Source organism: Hippocampus bargibanti, linkage group LG01, assembly GCF_051943395.1.
Source record: "Hippocampus bargibanti isolate YZ-2025 linkage group LG01, ASM5194339v1, whole genome shotgun sequence".
Classification (NCBI taxonomy): domain Eukaryota; kingdom Metazoa; phylum Chordata; class Actinopteri; order Syngnathiformes; family Syngnathidae; genus Hippocampus; species Hippocampus bargibanti.
The window spans coordinates 1,444,915-1,467,354 of NC_142734.1; the positions used below are offsets into that span (position 1 = coordinate 1,444,915).

Below are 22,440 nucleotides of genomic sequence, written 5' to 3' on the forward strand. Positions count from 1 at the left end.
CACTATTGCATTGAGACGTATTGGCCATGCATTGCAATGAAAAGTGAAGTTTGCCCTTCATTTTTATTTTCAATCAGGAGAAAATGTCTTCTTTCTTCCTTGGCAGGAACGTCAACCTTGGCAGCTCTTCTCCAACAAGGGAAATTGTGCAGAAACATCTTTTTTTCTTCTTCCCATCCATCAGTTCAAGATTGTCATGTCTTCAACACGCATCACTGTCTTGACACACAATAGACTCAAATACCATCCCAGAAAATCACAAGCACGTCTTGAAGCCGAGAGCGAAGGGGGAGGAGGATGTCCATTGTGAACAAGCTCTGGGGTAAGTTTTTCTGTGGGTGAGCAGCGGCAGCCACACGCACGGTCTATTTTGTGTACTTTTAAGGCTTATTTAGTCGAAAATTATGTTTTATGGGGACCTGGGAAGGGATTATTCTCATTTTTAGTGGTTTCTTATGGGAAATAAATGTTCAGCAGATGAACTTTTCACCTTACACACACTTTCCGGGAACCAAATAAGTTCGTGAGCTGAGATATCACTGTACTTTTTTTATATCAGTCGTTTTTGCATGGCAAAACCCAGTGGTGCGCCGTCAGGGCCTGCAAGGCCTTCTCTGCAGGCCTAAAAAAATCTGAATTACGGAAACACACACACAGAGACACACCCACACACACATACACACACACACACAGACATGCGTTTTCATGTTTTCAATGCTTATGGGGACCACGCTTTCCAAATAACTTGCAGCTCTAAAAGACACCCGGCATGCACACAAGCAAGGCCTTCTCTGCAGGCCTAAAAAATCTGAATTACGGACACACACACACACACACGCACGCACGCACGCACACACACACACACACACACACACACACACACACACGCGCGCACTCTCTCTCACACACACACACACACACACACACACACACACAGACATGCATTTTCATGTTTTCAATGCTTATGGGGACCACGCTTTCCAAATAACTTGCAGCGCTAAAAGACACCCGGCATGCACACAAGCAAGGCCTTCTCTGCAGGCCTAAAAAATCTGAATTACGGACACACACACACACAGACACATTCACACACACACACACACACACACACACAGACATGCATTTTCATGTTTTCAATGCTTATGGGGACCACCCTTTCCAAATAACTTGCAGCTCTAAAAGACACCCGGCATGCACACAAGCAAGGCCTTCTCTGCAGGCCTAAAAATCTGAATTACGGACACACAGACACATTCACACACAGACACACACACACACACACACACACACACACAGACATGCATTTTCATGTTTTCAATGCTTATGGGGACCACCCTTTCCAAATAACTTGCAGCTCTAAAAGACACCCGGCATGCACATAAGCAAGGCCTTCTCTGCAGGCCTAAAAAAATCTGAATTACGGACTAGTGTGAATTATATTTTGTCGCTATTATATTTTGGGTTATTTATGATAGTAAAAGCGTAAAATGATGACTTGTACACAACAAATGGATTGATTGCTATATTTTCCGCGCAACTAAAAGCGTTATTTTTTTTAGTTTGAAAGTTGACCAAATCATCCAGTGCTACACACTTTGGCTCCTTGACCAGGAAATATGTGAAGAGTCGACTGATGCAGATCAACGTTGCACCGCATTGGCAACGAGGCTGTTTATAATTGACTGAAGCGTTCGTTGGCCTCTTAGACACCACATCGGGTTACATTTTTCAGGAACAATTGACCCGACTGTACTACCCCCTCCACGGGGCCGCTAAGTTGGAGGCAAACACTAAAAGCTATCGCGGGGTGAATGACAATGGCAAGGCGGGAAAGTGCTCGCTGGCTTTCTTCTCTAGCCTTTCTCCTTCTCCGCAGGAAGCCATGATGGAAGTCATTAGTGTGGGCCTTCAAGTCGCTACAGAAGCATCGTCTTTGATTTACTCGTACAGCATACGAGAGTAGACGAGAGCGTACATGTGCCACTGTGTCAATGTGTGGGTGTTGTTTCTTTACAATTCCTTGGTTATTAAATCAACACAATATATTTGCTAATGAAGCTCGCTTCCAATACAGTGTGCTAGCTCTGGCCAGTATGCTCTTGTCACTACTAGCTAGTGAAAAGAGCCTTCAAGAAGGTGTTGCCAACTCGACATCTGATATTTTTTTTCGAGAGCAACGCTTTGATCGACACATTTGATGCTCCAAGGCCTGCAGAACTGATTGTGAAGGCGTCCAGGTCGATTTCTAACCCTGGTAACAAATAATAGCTGAAATTTGATTGGTTAAATGCTTAAATACAAAAACACACATCTGGAAGCAGCACAACAGGGGAAAAGTAGTGAAAGGAAGCTGAAAGACAATTGGCAATTATTTAATAGGAAGTAATGAACAAAATATAATTAACAATAGTCTGTGATTCAGATATTTTTAGGGCGGGAGAGAAGGCCTTGCAGGCCCTGATGGTCCACCACTTATAAGAGTATATAAATAAAACTGTTTTCTTGACTCTCACTGGAAATATTTGTTGTCAAAATAATTTACATTAAAAAAAATTTTTTTAATCACAAGGCCTTCAAAAGGCCTTCAAAAGGCCTGCAACAGTTCACATGAATCTTTTCATTTCTTTTCACCTTCTTGATATGTTGTTGTTCACTTTGACACATTTGAAAATCTAAATGTATTTCTCAGGTACACATAATAATAATAATAATAATAATAATAATAATAATAATAGTAATAATTATAATGATAATAAATATGGAAATGCCAATAATGATGATAATAATAATAATAATAATAATATGATAATAATATGAAATAATAATAATAATATGAAATAATAATAGTAATATAAAATAATAATAGTAATATATAATACTAATAATAATAATCAGAAATTATTTCATAAGAAGTCATGGACAAAATATAATTAACATCAATCTGCGATTCAGATATTTTTAGGCCAGCAGAGAAGGCTTTGCAGGCCTTGATGATCCGCCACTGTTTGCAAGCGTGTTCTCTTCAGCAGTCCGACAGTTGTTTATTTATTTATTTTGCATGAGAATCTTATTTTTCCAATAGTGTGTCAGGTTGATTGACAGCTGCCAAAAATAAACGTATGATTGCGTGACGGGGCCTTCACACAAATTGAGACGCGCATCTCTGAAGGCTTTCCAAGCTCGTCCGTGGTAAGGTGGCGTCCCCCTGGACATTTTATTTTTTTACCCGCGGCTGCCTCCACGCTTGGCTCGATGATGCGGCTTATTCTCTCCATCATGTCGCCACGGGGTGAGCACGATGATGCAACCATCGGCAACCATTTTGTTCCTCTTCTTCCCCCGTCTTCACCTCTGCCCCCGATTTCCTTCTTGGTCCTCATTTTAGTTTGCTTTTTTTCACATTGTCCTAAATGGCCTTTGCGGTTTATTTTATTTTTTAAAATGCTTTCATTCAAACTTCCTGTTTGTCTTGTACTTCCTCTTAATCAGTCGGGGAATGTGCGATGAGCCTTTAGCTAATCCCATGCCTAAAGCACCTTAGCGACGCTCGCTAAGAGAATTTGGTAGAAGCTACGCACACACACACACACACACATATATACACACACTGACGCACAAACCCCAATATTGGCAGCAAGTGTTTTTTTTTTGGGATGCACTAATACATCTTCAAATGTGATTTTTTTTTTTTTTTAAGCGTTCGGAGCATCCCTGTTTTTGGATGATAACAGCCTAGCGGTGAAAGGACGAATGCTTCCATTGTGTCTGGGCTTCCTTCTGCGGTGAATCGTCTCCTTCGCCTTCTTGTCGACTTAAAGAAAGTTTCTGTTGCCTAAGCAGCGCAGAGTTCAAATTCATCGCGGTCGTTCATAAGGTGAATTTGGTCGTAAGTTGCTTGGGTGCTATATTTTGGATGGAATGTATTCCAGTTTATGAACGGGATATGTCGCGAGCGGTTGTTCGTAAGGTGAATTTGGTCGTAAGTTGCTTTTAGTGCTATATTTTGTATGGAATGTACCCCAGTTTATGAGTGGGATATGTCGCGAGCGGTCGTTCGTAAAGTGAATTTGGTCGTAAATTGCTTCGGTGCTAAATTTTGTATAGAATGTACCCCATTTTATATACGGGAAGTGTCGCGAGCGGTTGTTCGTAAGGTGAATTTGGTCGTAAGTTGCTTTTAGTGCTATATTTTGTATGAATGTACCCCAGTTTATGAGTGGGATATGTCGCGAGCGGTCGTTCGTAAAGTGAATTTGGTCGTAAATTGCTTCGGTGCTAAATTTTGTATGGAATGTACCCCATTTTATATACGGGAAGTGTCGCGAGCGATCGTTCATAAGGTGAATTTGGTCGTAAGTTGCTTGGGTGCTATATTTTGGATGGAATGTACCCCAGTTTAGAGCGGCATGTGTCGCGAGCGGTTGTTCGTAAGGTGAATTTGGTCGTAAATTGCTTCGGTGCTAAATTTTGTATGGAATGTACATGTTGAAGTCAAACCCTGAAGCTGATGGCTCAATTAAAAAAAAATATTATACTGTAGTGTATTTCTTTAATTACAATACAATAGCACATTTTTTATACGTAAAATAATGTCTATTTGGTGTAGTTTTAATGCTTGTTGTGTAGAAAATTATGTTTTATGGGGATCTCGGAACAGATTATTCTCATTTTAATGGTTTCTTATGGGAAATAAATGTTTGGAAAACGAACTTTTTACCTTACACACACTTTCTCGGAACCAATTAAATTCGTAAACTGAGGTATCACTGTGTATACAATATCTGTCTGTTAAAATGTGCTAGGATAAAAAGTGAACCCAGCATGATTTTAATCTCCGATATAATCTCGTATTGAAAAATCTGTCACTTTTTTTTGTTCAAGAAAACTCTAATACACACACACACACACACACACACACACACACACACGCACACACACGTGCGGACTCGCAAGCCGCCAGTCCATAAGTGGATCACTGAGGTGGGTGTGTGTGTGGGAATCTTTAGCCAAGCTATCGCTAACAGGCATGGCCGTCTCTCGCTCTTTTTCACACAGCAAATCCCTCCACTCCATACCAGAGATTAGGATATTGTTTCACAAAAACATCTACTCTCTCACTCACACACACTCAAAGACACACACACACACACACACACACACACACACACACACACACACACACACACACACACACACACACACACACACACACACACACCCACACACGTGCACACACGCATACACATTTCTGTAAAAAATGCACACACACACACAAACACCCGCATGCACAGATACACACATACACATCACACACACACGCACACACACATATATATATATATGTGTGTGTGTGTGTGTGTGTGTGTGTGTGTGTGTGTGTGTGTGTGTGTGTGTGTGTGTGTGTGTGTGTGTGTGTATATATGTATATATATATATATATATATATATATGTGAGTAATTATATGTAAATATACATATACACAACACACACACGCACACATGCATGCATACACACACACACATCACACACACATCACACACATATAGGTAAATACACATTTTAACACACATCACACACATATATAGGTAAATATACATATACACACATGCACTCACACACACACATGCACACGCATAGATACAGAGTCTTAAAACGTAAAATCTAGCTATATGCTGTGGAATCTTTGTAAAATACGCACAGTAGAAGTCATGTCAAGTGATTTTTACACAGAGGTGTCGGTTGTCCTTTAAGGATTAGAAAATAAGAAAGTAGAAAATGATGTTTTATGGGGACCTGGGAACGGATTATTCTCATTTTAATGGTTTCCTATGGGAAATTAATTTTTGGGATACACACTTTTCGCCTTACGCACTCTGAGAAGCAATTAAGTTCGTAAGCCAAGGTATCACGGTATTATTTTGTTGTTGTACCTTTCAATGGAGCGCAACCAGCAAATGATTCTTAGCCACTTGGCAGTGATTGTCAGTAATTGAGGCGTGTTTATGACGGCGGCGGCGATGAGAGGTCGGCGAGCCGTGAAGCGGGCGTCACCCGCGGTTTGTAAATGACACAAGTTCCCCTCGCCACGGCGCTAGTTCGCCGGCCTTCGGGCTAGCAGGAGACCTTTTAACTGCAGTGATTAGCCCGAAACCCGAGTTGCTGTGATAATAAGGTGAGTGTTCCCTGTTTCTTTTTTTTTTTTAACTCCGCAGCTCTTTTGTACCCTCTCGGAGCTGTCTTAAGCCATCAGGGAAACGTTGTTGCGGGTAATTGCTCCGCCATTTATCAGACCTTGGAGCTCGCCCCGCCATAATATTGCATTTTGCAATGCCACTTTCACTAGAAGCAATTTACACATTTATGACCGCCGTTTCTTTTAAACGTTTCTTAACTCCATCACTGCCATCCACGACTTTATTCGGGAAGGGAAAATATGACGTAGAGCGACATTCCTGAATTTTTTCAGGTTTTCAGGGTGCCGATCAAGTGCTGGCCTGACCTTTTGGCAATATTTTTTTCCCCCTTCCACAAGGGGGAAGCATTTCCCTTTTTTTCCATGTTAGCGCTTTGTTCCAGCTTCAGCTATGGTTAAAGCGCTATACAGTGATACCTTGGCTTACGAACTTAATTGGTTCCAAGGCAGAGTGTGTATCCCAAAAATTAATTTCCCATAGGAAACCATTAAAATGAGAATAATCCGTTCCCTGGTCCCCATGAAACATCATTTTCTACTTTCTAAGCCTTAAAACTACACAAAATATACCTTATTTTATGTCGAATAAATGTGCTATGGTATTGTAATTAAAGAAATAAACTCTACTGTATAATAAAGTGGTTTTATTTACCTTTGTGATGGTTGTTCATGGCTTGATGGAATAGAGTGGCATGAAACACTTGATGAGGAACGTAGCCTTCTTCTTTCACCATCTTGAGGAATGATCCCTTGTAGGTGCTTTCTCTGCCATCATTTTACCTGGTTCTTCATCAATTGTGTTCTGTTTAGCTGGGTTGATAGCTTTTTGCATCAAGTGTACAGATGGCTTGTGCGGGTTATTTGTGGAGCCTGATTGATAGGAATTTTAACCTTGCAGTCTACACTCTGCCCTTGAACTATCACAGTTGAAACGAGTCCAAATGTCACAGTTTTCTATCCATTTTCTCACTCGCTTTCTCTCTCGTCTGCCTGTCTCTTGCTGCGTTCTTGACCAATCACAAGGACAAAAACAATCGGCTGCCATTTTCTTGTTAGCAGAACGGGCTCGTTCACGAACGACACATCACTCATTGCGGAGCTCCGTGTGTATCCCGAAAAATAGTTTGTACGCCAAGGCTAAATTGTCATAAATGTAACGTTCGTAAACCGAAAAGTTGGTAAGCCAAGGGGTTCGTAAACCCAGGTATCACTATATATGTGGTTCCAAAATGTTCCTTCGAATTGAATTACGAATATTGTATTTACTTTATGTTGATGTACTCTGTGCTTTCAAAAAATAATCCATCAATAACTGACAAGGAGGCACAAGATGGTGCACTTGTCCGTCACTACTGCTTACAATCATTCATTTATCATTTACTTGCAGTCTCACAGCGAATTATTTTGCGATTCATCACACGATGTTGGCCCAACATAATTTGTTACTGCTGAGCGGTGCTCCCCAATGCCCACGTAAGCAGATGGCGTATGATGATTATTGCCCCCCTGGGGAGATTTAAGGGGGGCGGGGGGGGGGGCTCCCTAATTGATTGTCATGAAAGGCTCTAATTGAATAGAAAGACATGGCGGAACAACACACGATTGCGCTTCTGTTTATTTTGATGACTTCCCCGTCAAGATGGCCGCTCGAGACAGACTCAACTGATTTATCGTTGGTAGCGCCATAAGTTTTGTTATTGTTGACAAGTGTATAATTAGATTTTGAAAAGGCACAATAGGTTTCATTTTATTTCTGTTTCACTTAAAGGACAACCGACACCTTTTTTTTTGTTTCGTAACCGACATCAGAAAAACGTTTTATCGCATCTAAAATACCCAAAACATGCAGGCTGATATTTTTAGTCAAATGCAAAACACCACTAAAAATGACTTCAAGTGTCCCAAAACTGCCACAAAATGAGCTTGGATCTGGGTAGATTCAGAAAGTCCCGCCCCCTTGTTCGTGACGTCACTAATGGTCACAAACTGCCTTGGTCCAGAATCAAAACAATGGCTTCAGAGAGTTCAGATTTGGAAAAAGGTCCTTTCTTGGTACTCATCCAGTTCTGAATATGATACAAATCGTTCTGAAGAAGTCCTTCCGTCTCAATTCGAGATGGCTGTAGCGTCCCAGAAAATGCACAAGATGGCGCCCAAGCTCCGTTGGAAATGGGCTGATTTGTCCGCTGGGAATTTGTGTCAACTAGTATCAAATAGTAATCTTGGTGCAACACACAACGATTCACCATCGCGTTATTTATGTTTTCCTTCTAATTTCGCCATCAACACGATGTTTTCAGAGCAAACAAAGTACCCAAAATGCATTGTGTGTCACTTTCTTAGTCAGGGGCGTTCCCTCTGTGACGTCACTTAAAGGATCATCATAAACTCGAAAACAACACTCCCTGAATATTCAGCGCCAGTCTTAAAATGTAAAATATAGCTATATGCCGTGGAATCTTTGTAAAATGCTGAAAGATGCTGAAAGAAGATTACGTTCCTCATCAAGTGTTTCACGCTGATGAAAGCGGCCACTCCATTCCATCAAGCCATCAACGACCATCACAAAGGTAAATAAAACCACTTTATTATACTGTACAGTTTATTTATTTAATTGTAATACCATACCACATTTATTATACATAAAATAAGGTATTGTTTGTGTAGTTTTAAGGCTTAGAAATTTAGAAAATGATGTTTTATGGGGACCTGGGAACGGATTATCCTCATTTTAATGGTTTCCTATGGGAAATTATTTTTTGGGATACACACTTTTCGCCTTACACACTGTCTGGGAACCGATTAAATTCGTAAACCAAAGTATCACTGTCGCGACAAGAGGAAAACAAGTTGCCGCTACAATCGGGTATGAGATCGATTGAGATAAAAATGATTTTGGTGGTGGATTCAAGATGTCAGCCTGATTTATCTTCACCGCCTTCACAATTTTTACCGGCAGCAGCGAGCAAAGCCACGACGGTTGTTGGGGTTTGCGAGTGAGAAAAGAAAGCCGGTTGCTCCAATTGTTCTCCATTTAGAAGCGGGGGGGGGGGGGGGGGGGGGGTCGCTCTTGGATTAGGGGGCTGGAAAATGGTTAAAACGTGTCAACGTGTAATTGCTTGATAAACCCCACCACCACCCCCACCTCGTGAAGAATTTGTCTGCCCCGTTGCTATTTTCAATAGGCGCTAATCTCAACGCCACATTCAGGCTTGTGCAATCGCACCCCCCACTTCCCCGTAATCTCCCCGTGACAGGACGCCGTCCAACGACGAAGGTGCAGGTTTTTGTAGGAGGAGAAAGGGGGAGTGGGGGGGGGGGGTTGCGTAGGCTTGATAAACTGACGACAATTATCCATGTTTAGGACACCAAGTACATGCAGGAATGGCCTTGGGGGTGCGTTTCGAAAGGATAGCGGGAAGGGGGGGATGCCAGAGGACAAGGTCCTAATGTGACCCACGCTGCATGAAGTCAGCAGAAATACACTGATACCTTGGCTTAATTGGTTCCCAGACATAGTGTGTAAGGTGAAAAATGTGTATCGCAAAACTTAATTTCCCATAGAAAACCATTAAAATGAGAATAATCCATTCCCAGGTCCCCATAAAACATCATTTTCTAATTTTCTAAGCCTTAAATTTACACAAACAATACCTTATTGTATGTATAATAAATGTGTTATTGTATTATAATTAAAGAAATAAACTGTACTGTATCATGAAGTGGTTTTATTTACCTTTGTGATGGTCGTTGAGGGAATGCTTGATGGAATGGAGTGGCCGCTTTCATCAGCATGAAACACTTGATGAGGAACGTAACCTTCTTCTTTCACCATCTTGAGGAATGATCCCTGGTAGGTGCTTTCTCTGCAATCATTTTACCTAGTTCCTCATCAATTGTGTTGTGTTTAGCTGGGTTGATAGCTTTTTCATCAAGTAATAATATTATTATTATTATTATTATTATTATTATTATTATTATTATTATTATTATTATTATTATACATTACATTTTAAGCGCCTTTCAAAGCTCTCAAGGACACTTTACAGTCACACACAAGCATAGGTACTATAATAAATAAAATATAGATATATATACACGTGGTCACCTGATTCAATGTGTTCCTGTTAATTTCACGTTGTGATTCGGTAGAAACCAAAATCGAAAAAATAGGGGGGGCGATCAAGGAAATGCAGGTCACTACCAAGAATGTTGTTTGGAAATCGTATGTTAGGAATGAATAAAGACGTTTTTTGCCAACAACTAACCAAGCCCAAACCCCTCCAAGGCTTCAACGTTCTCCAGAAAAAATGTTTCTTTTGGAAACAAAAACACTTGTCGACTTGGCCTCGCCCGCTGCGCTGTTTCAGGAAGCAACTGGCAAGCAGGCCCCGCCGCCCTGTGGGGGGGGGGGGGCTTCAAAGTTGTACAATGGCGGCGCTTTCGAGCAGAATTTAACCGATACACACGCAGCAGAATCGGAATGACGACGATTGAGGCCATTCTCGAGATGATCGCGAGGGCTTCGAACTCATTTTTTTTAATACGAATAAACGTGAACGAAACAAAAAGATCGAAAGTGCTGCTCGGACGGCGTCGAAGCCATTCACATCGCACGTAGCAAAACAATCATTTTACGTTGCAAAAAAAATAAATCCTTAAAAAAACAATCTAATATTTTTGCTTGAAGTAAAAAAAAAAGTGACAAGCAAACGCGTTTGAAGCAAATACTTTTTGGGAATGCGTGTACGTTTCTTCCATTGATTTTAACGGGGAGAAAAAAACCATTGGGAAAATAGTCAAATGAAAGCCAAAATAAAAGATCGAAACTATGACCTATGTGAATGTGATTAAAATTATCACACATATTTAAAATGTCCAAATGTAAGAAAAAAAGAAGAATCTTACATGTCCAAACGGGTTGTAACATCACATTAAAAATAAGTGATATTCCAATTGTAAACGAATTAGTCAACTTACTTCTCTTTAAAGGTCGACGAAACTGACATAAAAATCGCTTTAGAACTAATCAATCAAAGCATGAATAGCAAGACATTAAAAATCTGAATTCGTGCCGTTTTTCAGTTTCGTTCGACGACGGGTCACTTGAAGCAAAAACAAAAACGTCGATAATCACGTCGGTGTCAAAAAAACGTTTTGGGTTATGAATTGATCCGTGGAAAGCGATTTCATCTCCAGTTTAACAACACAGTTACATAAAACGTTTTCACTCGCCATATTTATTCACCGTTAACAACACTTGGAACAACAAAATCAAATGACAGCGACTCACGCGTTGACAAGATGGATTTCAAAATAAAACCAAACGATATCGCTGTCAGCAAAGTTAAAAAAAAAAAACACATTTTCCAGCGTTTTAAAATTGACATAAACGTAAAAAAACGCCATTTTTTTACACTGCACCAGATTTTGAGGGATTATAATTTAAACTGCGAAAATTTGGCTACGTCTGTTAACGAAAGCTCAAATAAATCAAGCGTGAGCGGTTCTGCCAACATTGGCCAGACAAAAGAAAGGGGCGGGGGGGGGGGGGCTAGAGGTGAGGGGGGCGGGGTAAAAGTTTTTTTTTTAAGGGGATTGCATTTTTATGGCTTGAAAGCCTTGATTTTAGACCACAGGTGTCAAAGTCAAGGCCTGAGGGCCAAATCCGGCCCGCCACATCATTTTTTTCGGCCCGAGAAATCAAATCAAACTTGTTAAATTCCATGATGATTGCTAAAATCTGAGCCAAAATGTCATATTTTTGGATGTCAACCACAATAAAAGTCATTATTCTTGACTTCCGATTTGAAAACGAGTTATTCATTAATTTGCTGTGTGCTCTATATGTAATATTTGAAGGGATTTAAACATTCTAATGGGTTCATCACGGCCCTCGAGAGGAAACCATAACTACAATGTGGCCCGCGGCAAAAAATGACTTTGACACCCCTGTTTTAGACTGTTTCGGAGTACAGTGAACCGTCGTTTATCGCGGGAGTTACATTCCAAAAATAGCCCGTGATAGGTGAAATCCGCGAAGTACAATGTCGTAAAAAAAAAACACTTTTTTTTTCTTTTTTTTAAAGAAGTCTTTCTCCAAGAGAAGAACATTGTTATCGGTAGTTGTTGGCACTCTTTCTTTCTTTTTGTTGGTCTTTCTTTTTATTGAGAATAGAGAAAGCCAGCGTGTTTAATTTTATTCTGCTTTGTTTGCAGTGTTGTTTTCTTTTACTTTGTTTGCACATTTGAATGCCATTAATAAAAAAAATAAAACGTTTTTTTTTCTCTATTCTCAAAAAAAGAAAGAGTGCCAACAACAACCGATAAAAATGTTCTTCTCTAAAAGAGTCCTTTAAAAAAAAAACGTTTTTCCCCTAAAAAAAAAATCCGCGCTGCACTGAAGCCTCGATAAGTGAACCGCGAAATAGCGAGGGATGACTGTATTCGGTCTTCCAGTCGACTCCATGTTAAATGTGCGTCAAAGGAAGCGTCCCGTTCACGTGCTGGTACTGTTGCGTCGTGTGGAGCACGTGCACGCGCCCCTGAGGGTCCCCCGGCGCTTCCCCGACGGGCAAATACACGCTGATCATGTCCCGCAGGTCCGCGGACGCCGGCGGACTCGCGCCGGGCTCTGATTTCACCAAGAGCCCCTGAACGGGCGACCCCCCGGCGCCGCGGTGCTGCCGCTGGTGATGATGCGCGTATCCCGCGACGCCCCCGTAGAGCGGCGGGGAGGCGCTGGCGTAGCTCTGGGAGTTCGAGACGGGGCCGTAGGACAAGGCGTTCACGTCGTACCTGTGCGCGGGGGGCGCCGGGTGATGATGCGGGTGAGCGCCCGGATGTTGGCTGTAAGCGAGCTGAGCTTCTTGCATCATGGCGTGAGCGGCCGCCGCGTAAGCGCCGTTCGGCCACCCGTTGACGTGCGCCGCGTACGCGCCGGAGCTTAGCGGCCCTCCGGCGGGGCTTTCGAGCCGCTGAGCGACGCCCGTCCCCGGCGACGAGTTGCCGACGAGAAGCCCGCCGGCTAGCGAGTACTTGTCCTTCTTGAGTAAAGTCTTCGTCTTCCTCCTGGGTCGGTACTTGTAGTCCGGATGTTCCTTCATGTGCGTGGCCCGCAGGCGTTTGGCCTCGTCGATGAAGGGCCGCTTCTCGGCCTCGCTCATCACCTTCCATTCGGCCCCCAAACGCTTGCTGATCTCCGAGTTGTGCATTTTGGGGTTCTCTTGAGCCATTTTGCGTCGCTGGCCGCGCGACCACACCATGAAAGCGTTCATGGGTCTCTTGATTCGCTCTTGGGGGGGTTTGATTCCCGCGCCGAGGTGCCCCGCGGGGGCGGGCTGTTGCACCGCGGCGAGGGAGTGAAAGTCCGTCTCCATCAGCAGGCTGTACATTCACCTTTTCGTCTTGGCGGAATCGCTCGGAAACATTCGGATGGCTCCCCCCGCCCCCCTGGAGGATGTTGAGAGTGCTAAAAAGCGGTTGCGGTCTCGGGGGGGGGAGGGAGACTTGTTCCTCAATTGCCCCCTTTTTCCCGTCGTCCGTCCCGGGGAGAAAAGGCGATGCTCCCGCTTTGCAAAAAAGTTGGCGCCGTTTGGCAGGGCCGCGCGGTGACAGCCGCTAAATGAGCGAGAGGGCGGCCAATGGGGAAGCTCGACAGGGGATGGTCATTTGCATGCGCGGGCGAGACGTTCTGGATACGTCGGGGGGGGGGGGCCGCGTATATTGTATAGTAAAACTACAGGATTTAACTCATTCAATGCCAGACGATGTGAAAATATGTGTCCACTCCAGTGCCAGGGTTTTTGTCATTGTACCTTGCATTCCATAGGAGCCACAGAATATTGATTTTTAGGACCACATAATAATAATAATAATAATAATAATAATAATAATAATAATAATTTTCTAATAAATGATAATAATAATAATTCGTGTTGTGTTAATAATAATAATAATAATTGTCTAATAAATAATAATTTTCTAATAAATAATATTTTTTCTAATAAATAATAATAATTTTCTAAAAAATAATAATAATGTTAATTCGTATTGTGTTAATAATAATAATAATAATAGTAATTATTATTATATAATTTTAATATTAATAAATATGACAATTAATAAATATGATAAATATGATCATTTTAATAAAGATGACAATTCCCGAATAGATAGCCATTAGCGAGCAAATAGATAGCTAGTTAGCCAATTCCCAGTTTTTGGTTTTTCTTGTTTGGGTGCTGATAAGGTGCTGGCCATGGCCTCTGGCAATGTTTATTCTTTTCCACAAGGGGGCAGCATTTCCCTTGTTTTCCGTGTTAGCACTTTATTCCACCTTCGGCTGTTGTTAAAGCGCTATAGAAACCAATATGTGTGTATTGTATTGTATTTTGGACCGCCACCCTCATTTCAAGCTCACATAACTCCAGACTGACATAACTTAGGAATTAACTTTTTTTTACCTGATGAAGAGAGAAGAGAGTCTAAGGTTTCTTACGCTGTATTGAATGTCTATGTATTCCTAAAACTCAATATTCTGTGGGTCCTGGAATTCGAGTGACAATGACAAAAACCCTGGCACTGCAGTGGACACATTTTTGCACGTTGAATGATTTCAGGCTACAGTCCGACCGATTAATATTGTCAATTAAAATGATAGCGTTTCTGTTTTAAATCAATAACTCACTTCTATAAGGTGAATGTTGGAAATTTCAGTGCATTTTCTGCTTTTTGTTGCTAGGAGACGCTTGAGTGACGGCGCAGTCCACGTGCCGTTCAAAGCGCCCTTTTGTTTCTTTGCGGTGCTCCGCGGTGTACAAAAACGATATTTAACACGCACACGCCATTGCAAACACGCGCACAGTCTGAATAATTGCCGTCTTATTGAAAAAGTTGCAAATATCCTTGCAGTTTTAAAGCTCCATGTTGTCTTTTTTGTTTGTTTCTTAACAACATTGTTGATGGGTCAATGTGACTATTATATTAATAATAATACATTTGATTTCTAAGCGCCTTTCAAAACTCTCAAGGTCACTTTACAGTCACAGGATAAGTTTTTTTCCAGCGTTCACTCAACCCGGAAGTAACTCAAATAGCTAGCTAGTGAATAGATAGCTACTAGCTAGCGAATAGATAGCTATTAGCTAGAGAATAGATTCATATTAGCTAGGGAATAGATAGCTATCGGCTAGCGAATAGATAGCCAATAGCTAGCGAATAGATAGCCAAAAGCCAGCGAATAGATAGCCAATAGATAGCCAATAGCCAGTAACTAGATAGCTATTAGCTAGCGAATAGATAGCTATTACATAGCGAATAAATAGCCATTAGCCAGCAAATAGATAGCAAGCTAGCCAATAGATAGCTAACAGATAGCTATTAGAGAGATAGGTAGCTAATAGATAGCTAGCTGGAAAGCTAGCTAGCCACTTAGATAGCTATTAGATAGCCATTAGACCGCTATTAGATAGCTATCCAAATAGCTAGCCAGAATAGCGGTTTTGTCAAGCCAAAATGGCTGAAGGAGGAGAAGAAATGGATTTGTTTGCAGATTTACCGTTAAAGCTATTTTCAAGATGGACATTTCAAGAAAAAATGGACATCGTTATGAAAGGTCGGACAGTTATTTCCTGGCTAATGGTACCCTCTAGTGGACTTGTGGTAAATCACACCACACTTTTTACAGTCTCTGCTGTGGATGGATTCAGACATAGCACTACTGAAGGCCTAGCGATGAAATCCATGACTCGCCACAGACATACGCACACTTCAAAGGAATATCTGCTGTGCATTAGAGGACGCAGCTCGTTGATTTTTGGCTCACTGTCATAGCAAACTGTCAACTTGCGGAGCTCAACCGTATGGATAGAGCGTATGCACGCGCGTACACACCGAGGTTCAAACTCTCCCCCAAATATCCGTCGTCCGTCACTCATTTTAAAATGAAAGATGCGGAAGGCTGTACAAAATAAAAGGCACCATCACATCCTGAGTGTTGTAATAATTTCAGAATCAGAAAACCTTTATTCGTCCCACAATAGGGAAATTTGGGGGGTGAAAAGAGGGTAGTAGTGGACAAAGGTCAAGTTGAGGAACTAGGTAAAATTATCGCAGAGAAAGCACCTACAAGAGATCTTTCCTCACGATGGTGAAAGAATATGGCTACGTTCCTTATCAAGTGTTTAATGCTGAGGAAACCGGCCACTCCATTCCATCAAGCCATCAACGACCATCACAAAGGTCAATAAAACCACTTTATTATACAGTACAGTTTATTTCGTTAATTATAATACCATAGCACATTTATTATACATAAAATAAGGTATATTTTGTGTCGTTTTAAGGCTTCGCAAATTAGAAAATGATGTTTTATGGGGACCTGGGAACGGATTATTCTCATTTTAATGGTTTCCTATGGGAAATTAGGTTTTGCGATACACACTTTTTACCTTACACACTATGTCTGGGAACCAATTAAGTTTGTAGGCCAATGTATCACTGTATATAATAGCTGTCCATGTTATCACTTTGTTCCACCTTCAGCTGTTGTTAAAGCGCTACATAAATCAAAATGTATTGTGTTGTATCCAGAAAATTACAGTCTGCGAGCTGCCTCTGTCAAATGGCACAGTTAGTGGCAAAAAAAGGTTTGCGCACACACAAATAACTGCTAACCAACGCAAATTCTTGTGTTCTCGCTGACATTTACCTCGGAGTTTTGATGTTCGACCACTTAAAGGGATGACGGGGGACCTCCTTTCAGTGCCCCTCCCTAACGCCCTCCTTTCCCATCCTCCCACTAAATGCTAAATTAGGCATTTTGCTACTGCAACCGCCGCTACTGCAGAAGAGGAGGAAGAAGAGGAGGACTTCCTGCCGAGGGCCTTTAAAGGACAACCGACGCCTCTGGACAAGTTGTGTCCATAATTTGTAAAATGACTTAAAATGACTTTGACTGAGCGTCTTACACAAACAAAATGATGGAGGGATTATTCTTTTTTTTTTGTAAGTAAGTGTGAGTGAACAGCAGAAGAGGAGAAAAAGTGGCAGGCAGGTGGGACGCCACTGGACGGTGTTTGTTTACCGGTTGAGCTGGCTCAGCGTTTTTGCTGTTGCCTTTGCGAGAGACGGACGGCGGCAGCTCGTGAGAGAGAGAAGCGCCAGTCAGCATGGAAAGCCAACGAACGCAGGAAAAGTCCAATGGACAGGCTGAAAAAAAAAAAGTACGGGAAATGTGTGTGTGTGTGTGTGTGTGTGTGTGTGTGTGTGTGTGTGTGTGTGTGTGTGTGTGTGTGTGTGTGTGTGTGTGTGTGTGTGTGTGCGTGTGTGTGTTTCTGTTGTGCACTCTAGTAATGCCACAAAAGGTTCTTCATATAGATTGATGGATGGATGGATGGATAAATAGCTAGCTAGCTAGCCATCTAGATAGGGAGGTAGGTAGATAGATAGATAGATAGATAGATAGATAGATAGATAGATAGATAGATAGATAGATAGATAGATAGATAGATAGATCCAAATTAGCCACTGGCTAATATGAGTTTGACAACACAAAGATTACAGAGAAGAAGATCAAAGCGTCCTTTTCACCAATGGATTATGGACGTCTTGGTAAAAATGTGCATGTCGGCTACAAGTTAAATAATAATAATAATAATAAATTTCATTTATATGCGTCACAGGATATTTTTACTGCAGGTGAGCAGCGGCAGCCACACGCGCCAGGGTTCACTCAACCCGGAAGTAACATAAAATAAAATAAAGAAAACTAAATAACAAACAATATGATTGGAAGGCTTATAATTTGGAGCCGCCACAGCATTCTTCCCACTTTCTGTTTTCCACTCCACGCCGCGTTGGTGATCACGCACGCCATTGTCGCCGTGTCACCGCTTTTTATCTCGTCACCCGGGGCAACCTCTCCATTTTATTGTCCTGCCACCGCTATCTGTCTCTTTGTGGCTCTGATGAGGGTCACAAGGTCAGGTGGGGAGGGGGCTTGTCATTAGCTGTGTGTGTGTGTGTGTGTGTGTGTGTGTGTGTGTGTGTGTGTGTGTGTGTGTGTGTGTGTGTGTGTGTGTGTGTGTGTGTGTGTGTGTGTGTGTGTGTGTGTGTGTGTGTGTGCGCGCGCAGGTGAATTGTGTACATGCGTCGGCCACACAAGAGTCTTTAATGATCAGTGTGAGGAGATGAATGCAAACGAGAAGCAAATATAGCTTATAAATCCTACTGGACCCTCTGCACCCTGCCCACCACCTATAAATGCTGAAAGGACAACCGACACCAATTTTTTGTTTGTTAACTGACATCAGGAAAAACGTTTTATCGCATCTAAAACACCCAAAACACGCTGTATGATATTTTTAGTCAAATGCAAAACACCAATAAGAATGAGTTAAAGTGTCCCAAAACTACTTCAAAAGGACCTCGGATATGGCGAATTTCAGAAGGTCCCGCCCCCTTGTTTGTGATGTCACGCCAGGACGTCTAGCCTTGCTCTAGAATCAAAACAATGGCTGTTTAGAGCAGAAAACGTTCATCGCGGTTTTCATGTGATGTTTTTCAAAAGCTTATTTCGTTCCCGCGGCTCCGACGTGAAGCCCAAACGCAAACAAGAAATAACTCTGGCTTCTTCATGCGCGGCATTTCTCTTGAAAACAAGGCGCCAGCGGCACACTCTTTCGGATTCTTTCGGATTCTTCAAAACAAAGCTTTTTCCTACCAAGAGGTTGACCATTCGTCAGAAAATCGTAGTATAGTCATACCTTGGCTTACCAACTTAATTGGTTCACAGACAGAGTGTGTAAGGCGAAAAATGTGTATCCCAAAAATTAATTTCCCATAGGAATGCATTAAAATGAGAATAATCCGTTCCCGGATCCCCATAAAATCTTAATTTTCTAATATTCTAAGCCTTAAAACTACACAAAATATATCTTATTTTATGTATAATAAATGTGCTATGGTATTATAATTAAAGAAATAAACTGTACGGTATCATAAAGTGGTTTTATTTACTTTTGTGATGGTCGTTGATGGCTTGATGGAAAGGAGTGGCCGGTTTCATCTGCATTAAACACTTGATGAGGAACGCAGCCTTTTTCTTTCACCAACTTGAAGAATGATCCCTTGGCTTGGAAGTGCTTTCTCTGCCATAATTTTACCTTGTTCCTCATCAGTAATTTCATCTGTGCTGTATGTCATGCATATTAGCATATTTGACAATAAAGCTGACTTTGACTTTGATCAATTGTGTTCAGTTTAGCTGGGTTAAATTCTCATAAATTACGTTATACGTTACATAAAAAAACGTTCGTAAACCGAAAAGTTCGTAAACCAAGAGGTTCATAAACCGAGGTATCACTGTACAGTGATACCTCAGCTCACGAACTTAATTGGTTCTCAGAAAGTACGTGTACATGTATCCAAACATTTATTTTCCATAAGAAACCATTAAAATGAGACTGATCCCAGGTCTCCAAAAAACATACTTTTAAATGTGTTATTGTATTGTACATAAAGAAATAAACGCTACTATATAATGAAGTCATTTATTTGCAAGGCGAACTGTTTTTTTTTTTCACTTTGATGAAGCAAGAAAAAAAAGCGGAAAGCCTCATGTGATTTGGTGCTCACAAGTTCCCAGCGGCACGTCCTCGTCTATTGTCTCGGAGTTCAATGGCTCCTCCAGCAAGAGGCAACTTCGGTTGCCGTAGAGACGAGAGAACACAAGTTTGCCGTCGCCATGGCGAACAGGGGCGGCGACTTCTTTTCACGCACGCGCCAATGCCACACCCACATAAGTCGACAGTCGACATGCACATTCCACCGTGATGTCCCTGGTCCACTGCTGAAAAGGATGCTTTGATCCTCTCCTCTTTCATCTACAACTGCTTCATGTCACAAAGAGGGTACAGCAAGTGCTGAAGAATGAATGAGAGAGAGAGCAAGACACAGAGAGAGAGAGAGAGAGGGAAGAGAGGAAGAGAGAACCGAGAGAGAAAAAAAGACAGAGGGATTGATTGATTGATTGATTGATTGATTGATTGATTGATTGATTGATTGATTGATTGACACACTGAGTAGGTGGTTGGTGGGTTGATTGGTTGACCAATTGGCCAATTGATCGGTTGATCGATTGATCGATCGGTTGGTGATTGACTGACAAACTAAATAGGTGGTTGCTGGGTTGATTGATTGATTCATTGATTGATTGATTGATTGATTGGTTGGTTGATTAATTGATTGATTGATCGATTGTTTGATTGAGTCATTGATTGACTGATTGATTGATTGATTGATTGATTGATTGATTGATTGATTGACTGAGTAGGTGGTTGGTTGGTTGGTTGATTGATCGATTGGCCAATTGATCGGTTGATCGATTGATCGATCGGTTGGTTGATTGACAAACTGAGTTGGTGGTTGGTGGGTTGATTGATTGATCAATTGATTGATTGATTAATTGAATGATTTATCGATCAATTGATTGATGTATCGATCAATTGATTGATTGATTGATTGATCAATTGATTGATTGATTGATTGATCGATCAATTGATTGATTGATTGATTGATTGATTGATTGATTGATTGATTGATTGATTGATTGATTGATTGATTGGTTGGTTGGTTGGTTGGTTGGTTGATTGATTGATCGATTGATCAATTGACTGACTGAGTAGGTGGTTGGTGGGTTGATTGATCAATCAATTGATTTATTGTGCAAGTCCAACCCTGCCTTTTTCAGAACTTTTATGGGCCTGTTGTGGACATACTTACTTATATGTAATAGGGGGGAAAAAGTGTCACCACTTTTCTTATCAATCAATGCTTTTGATCGGCAAAACATGACATACCAGTTAGTTGTAGGACATGTCACCATGGCAACAGTCCAACTTACCGTACGTTTCTGCTGTGTTCATCCAGCGTCCTCATGTTTCCCATCCCATTCACTTCCTGCCCATTTGCTATGCAGCCTCGGCGTATAATAGACGTTTATAGTAGACACCACCACTACTACTAAAGGCCGTTACCGAGCAGTGCATTAGTCCCAATATGCACCATTACAAAGTTCCCAGTTCACACCTTATAACACCACTTATAAATGATCATGACGCCATTTTTTGGGTGTCCCGATACGCTGGAGAACCTCAAGAAGACGTCAAAGACATTTGCAGACGGCAAGATACCCTCTTAAAAGCTCAATTGCAGATATACGATGCTATCAAGTTTTCCGCAGGCACCGATTACTGTACGTTCACGCTAGCTTAAGTGGCGCTGTCGCTATTATGAAGATGCTCTCGCATATTATGCTTCCCCGACCGAACGAGGTCCATCGATGAAAAGGTTTCTTCAGCCGTCTGAATCTGTACTTTTTTGAAGTTGTCTCATCCGAAAAGCTTCGTCAGCGAACTAAAGTTGTGCTGGTAGCTCCGGCTCTATATATGTCCCTAATGTTTAAACGTACCTTCAAAATAAGATACACCACAAAAACAAGTGAAACAAAGACGCATGTAATCCGGTCATGTTTTATTTTTCAAAATAAAACAGAGTTCGGACTCAGATAATTAAATAAAAGGGAAATGATGTTTGCCCGGTACCAAATGACCCATGGACCGATACCGGTCCGCCGCCCGGAGGTTGGGGACCTCTGCGCTTCGAGCACACAAAAAGTTTCAACAAAGTCTTGACCAGATGAACAATTACAATTACCAGACAAGACAAGAACCTGTATGTCTCCTTCGGCGCTAATTGAAGGATCGTTGCCGCCACCGCATGTGGATGGAGACACTAATCAAGACCTTGTTCAAAAGCTCCTTAGGGGACAATTGCTCATCATTTAGCAAAATCCACCGTATACTTCAATTAATTAATTAACAATGATAGAATTCACAGTAGGGGAAGTTCTCGTCAAGCATAAAGTGTAGTTTTTAAAGTGCTTGCATGAGTTTGTAGCGTAGCTAGGAAAATGCACACCGTGCCAATTTGGTTGGGGAAGCAAAATGGGAAAGGAAATGGACAATCTCAATGATTTTGATTGCTAAGTATGGAGAAAATACAAGGAATTTATCTGCGGTAGAACACACTGCACTAGTATCATGATAAGAACATTGCAAAGAGACACTATACCGTACATGTGGTGGTGGGCAAACTACAGTGATACGTCTGTTTTCGACCATAATCCATTCCATCTGTTGGAAAATGGATTAGTTTGAAAACCGAAACAACATCTTTCATTAGA

The 22,440-nt window shown here is 41.6% G+C and overlaps 2 protein-coding genes across 2 annotated transcripts in view; one reads left to right on the forward strand and one right to left on the reverse strand.

The window, feature by feature from the left end:
• The first annotated feature begins 116 nt into the window (after positions 1-116).
• Positions 117-22,440, forward strand: part of LOC148902673 (radixin) — a 50,381-nt gene continuing 28,057 nt past the window's right edge. The window contains exon 1 of the mRNA XM_089021383.1: positions 117-322. The gene's annotated coding sequence lies outside the window, so the exon portion shown is untranslated. The remainder of the gene's footprint in view (positions 323-22,440) is intronic.
• Positions 12,523-13,954, reverse strand: sox1b (SRY-box transcription factor 1b). The gene has a single exon (XM_088991465.1). The coding sequence runs from the start codon at positions 13,586-13,588 to the stop codon at positions 12,665-12,667; it is 924 nt and encodes a 307-aa protein (XP_088847591.1). The 5' UTR covers positions 13,589-13,954; the 3' UTR covers positions 12,523-12,664.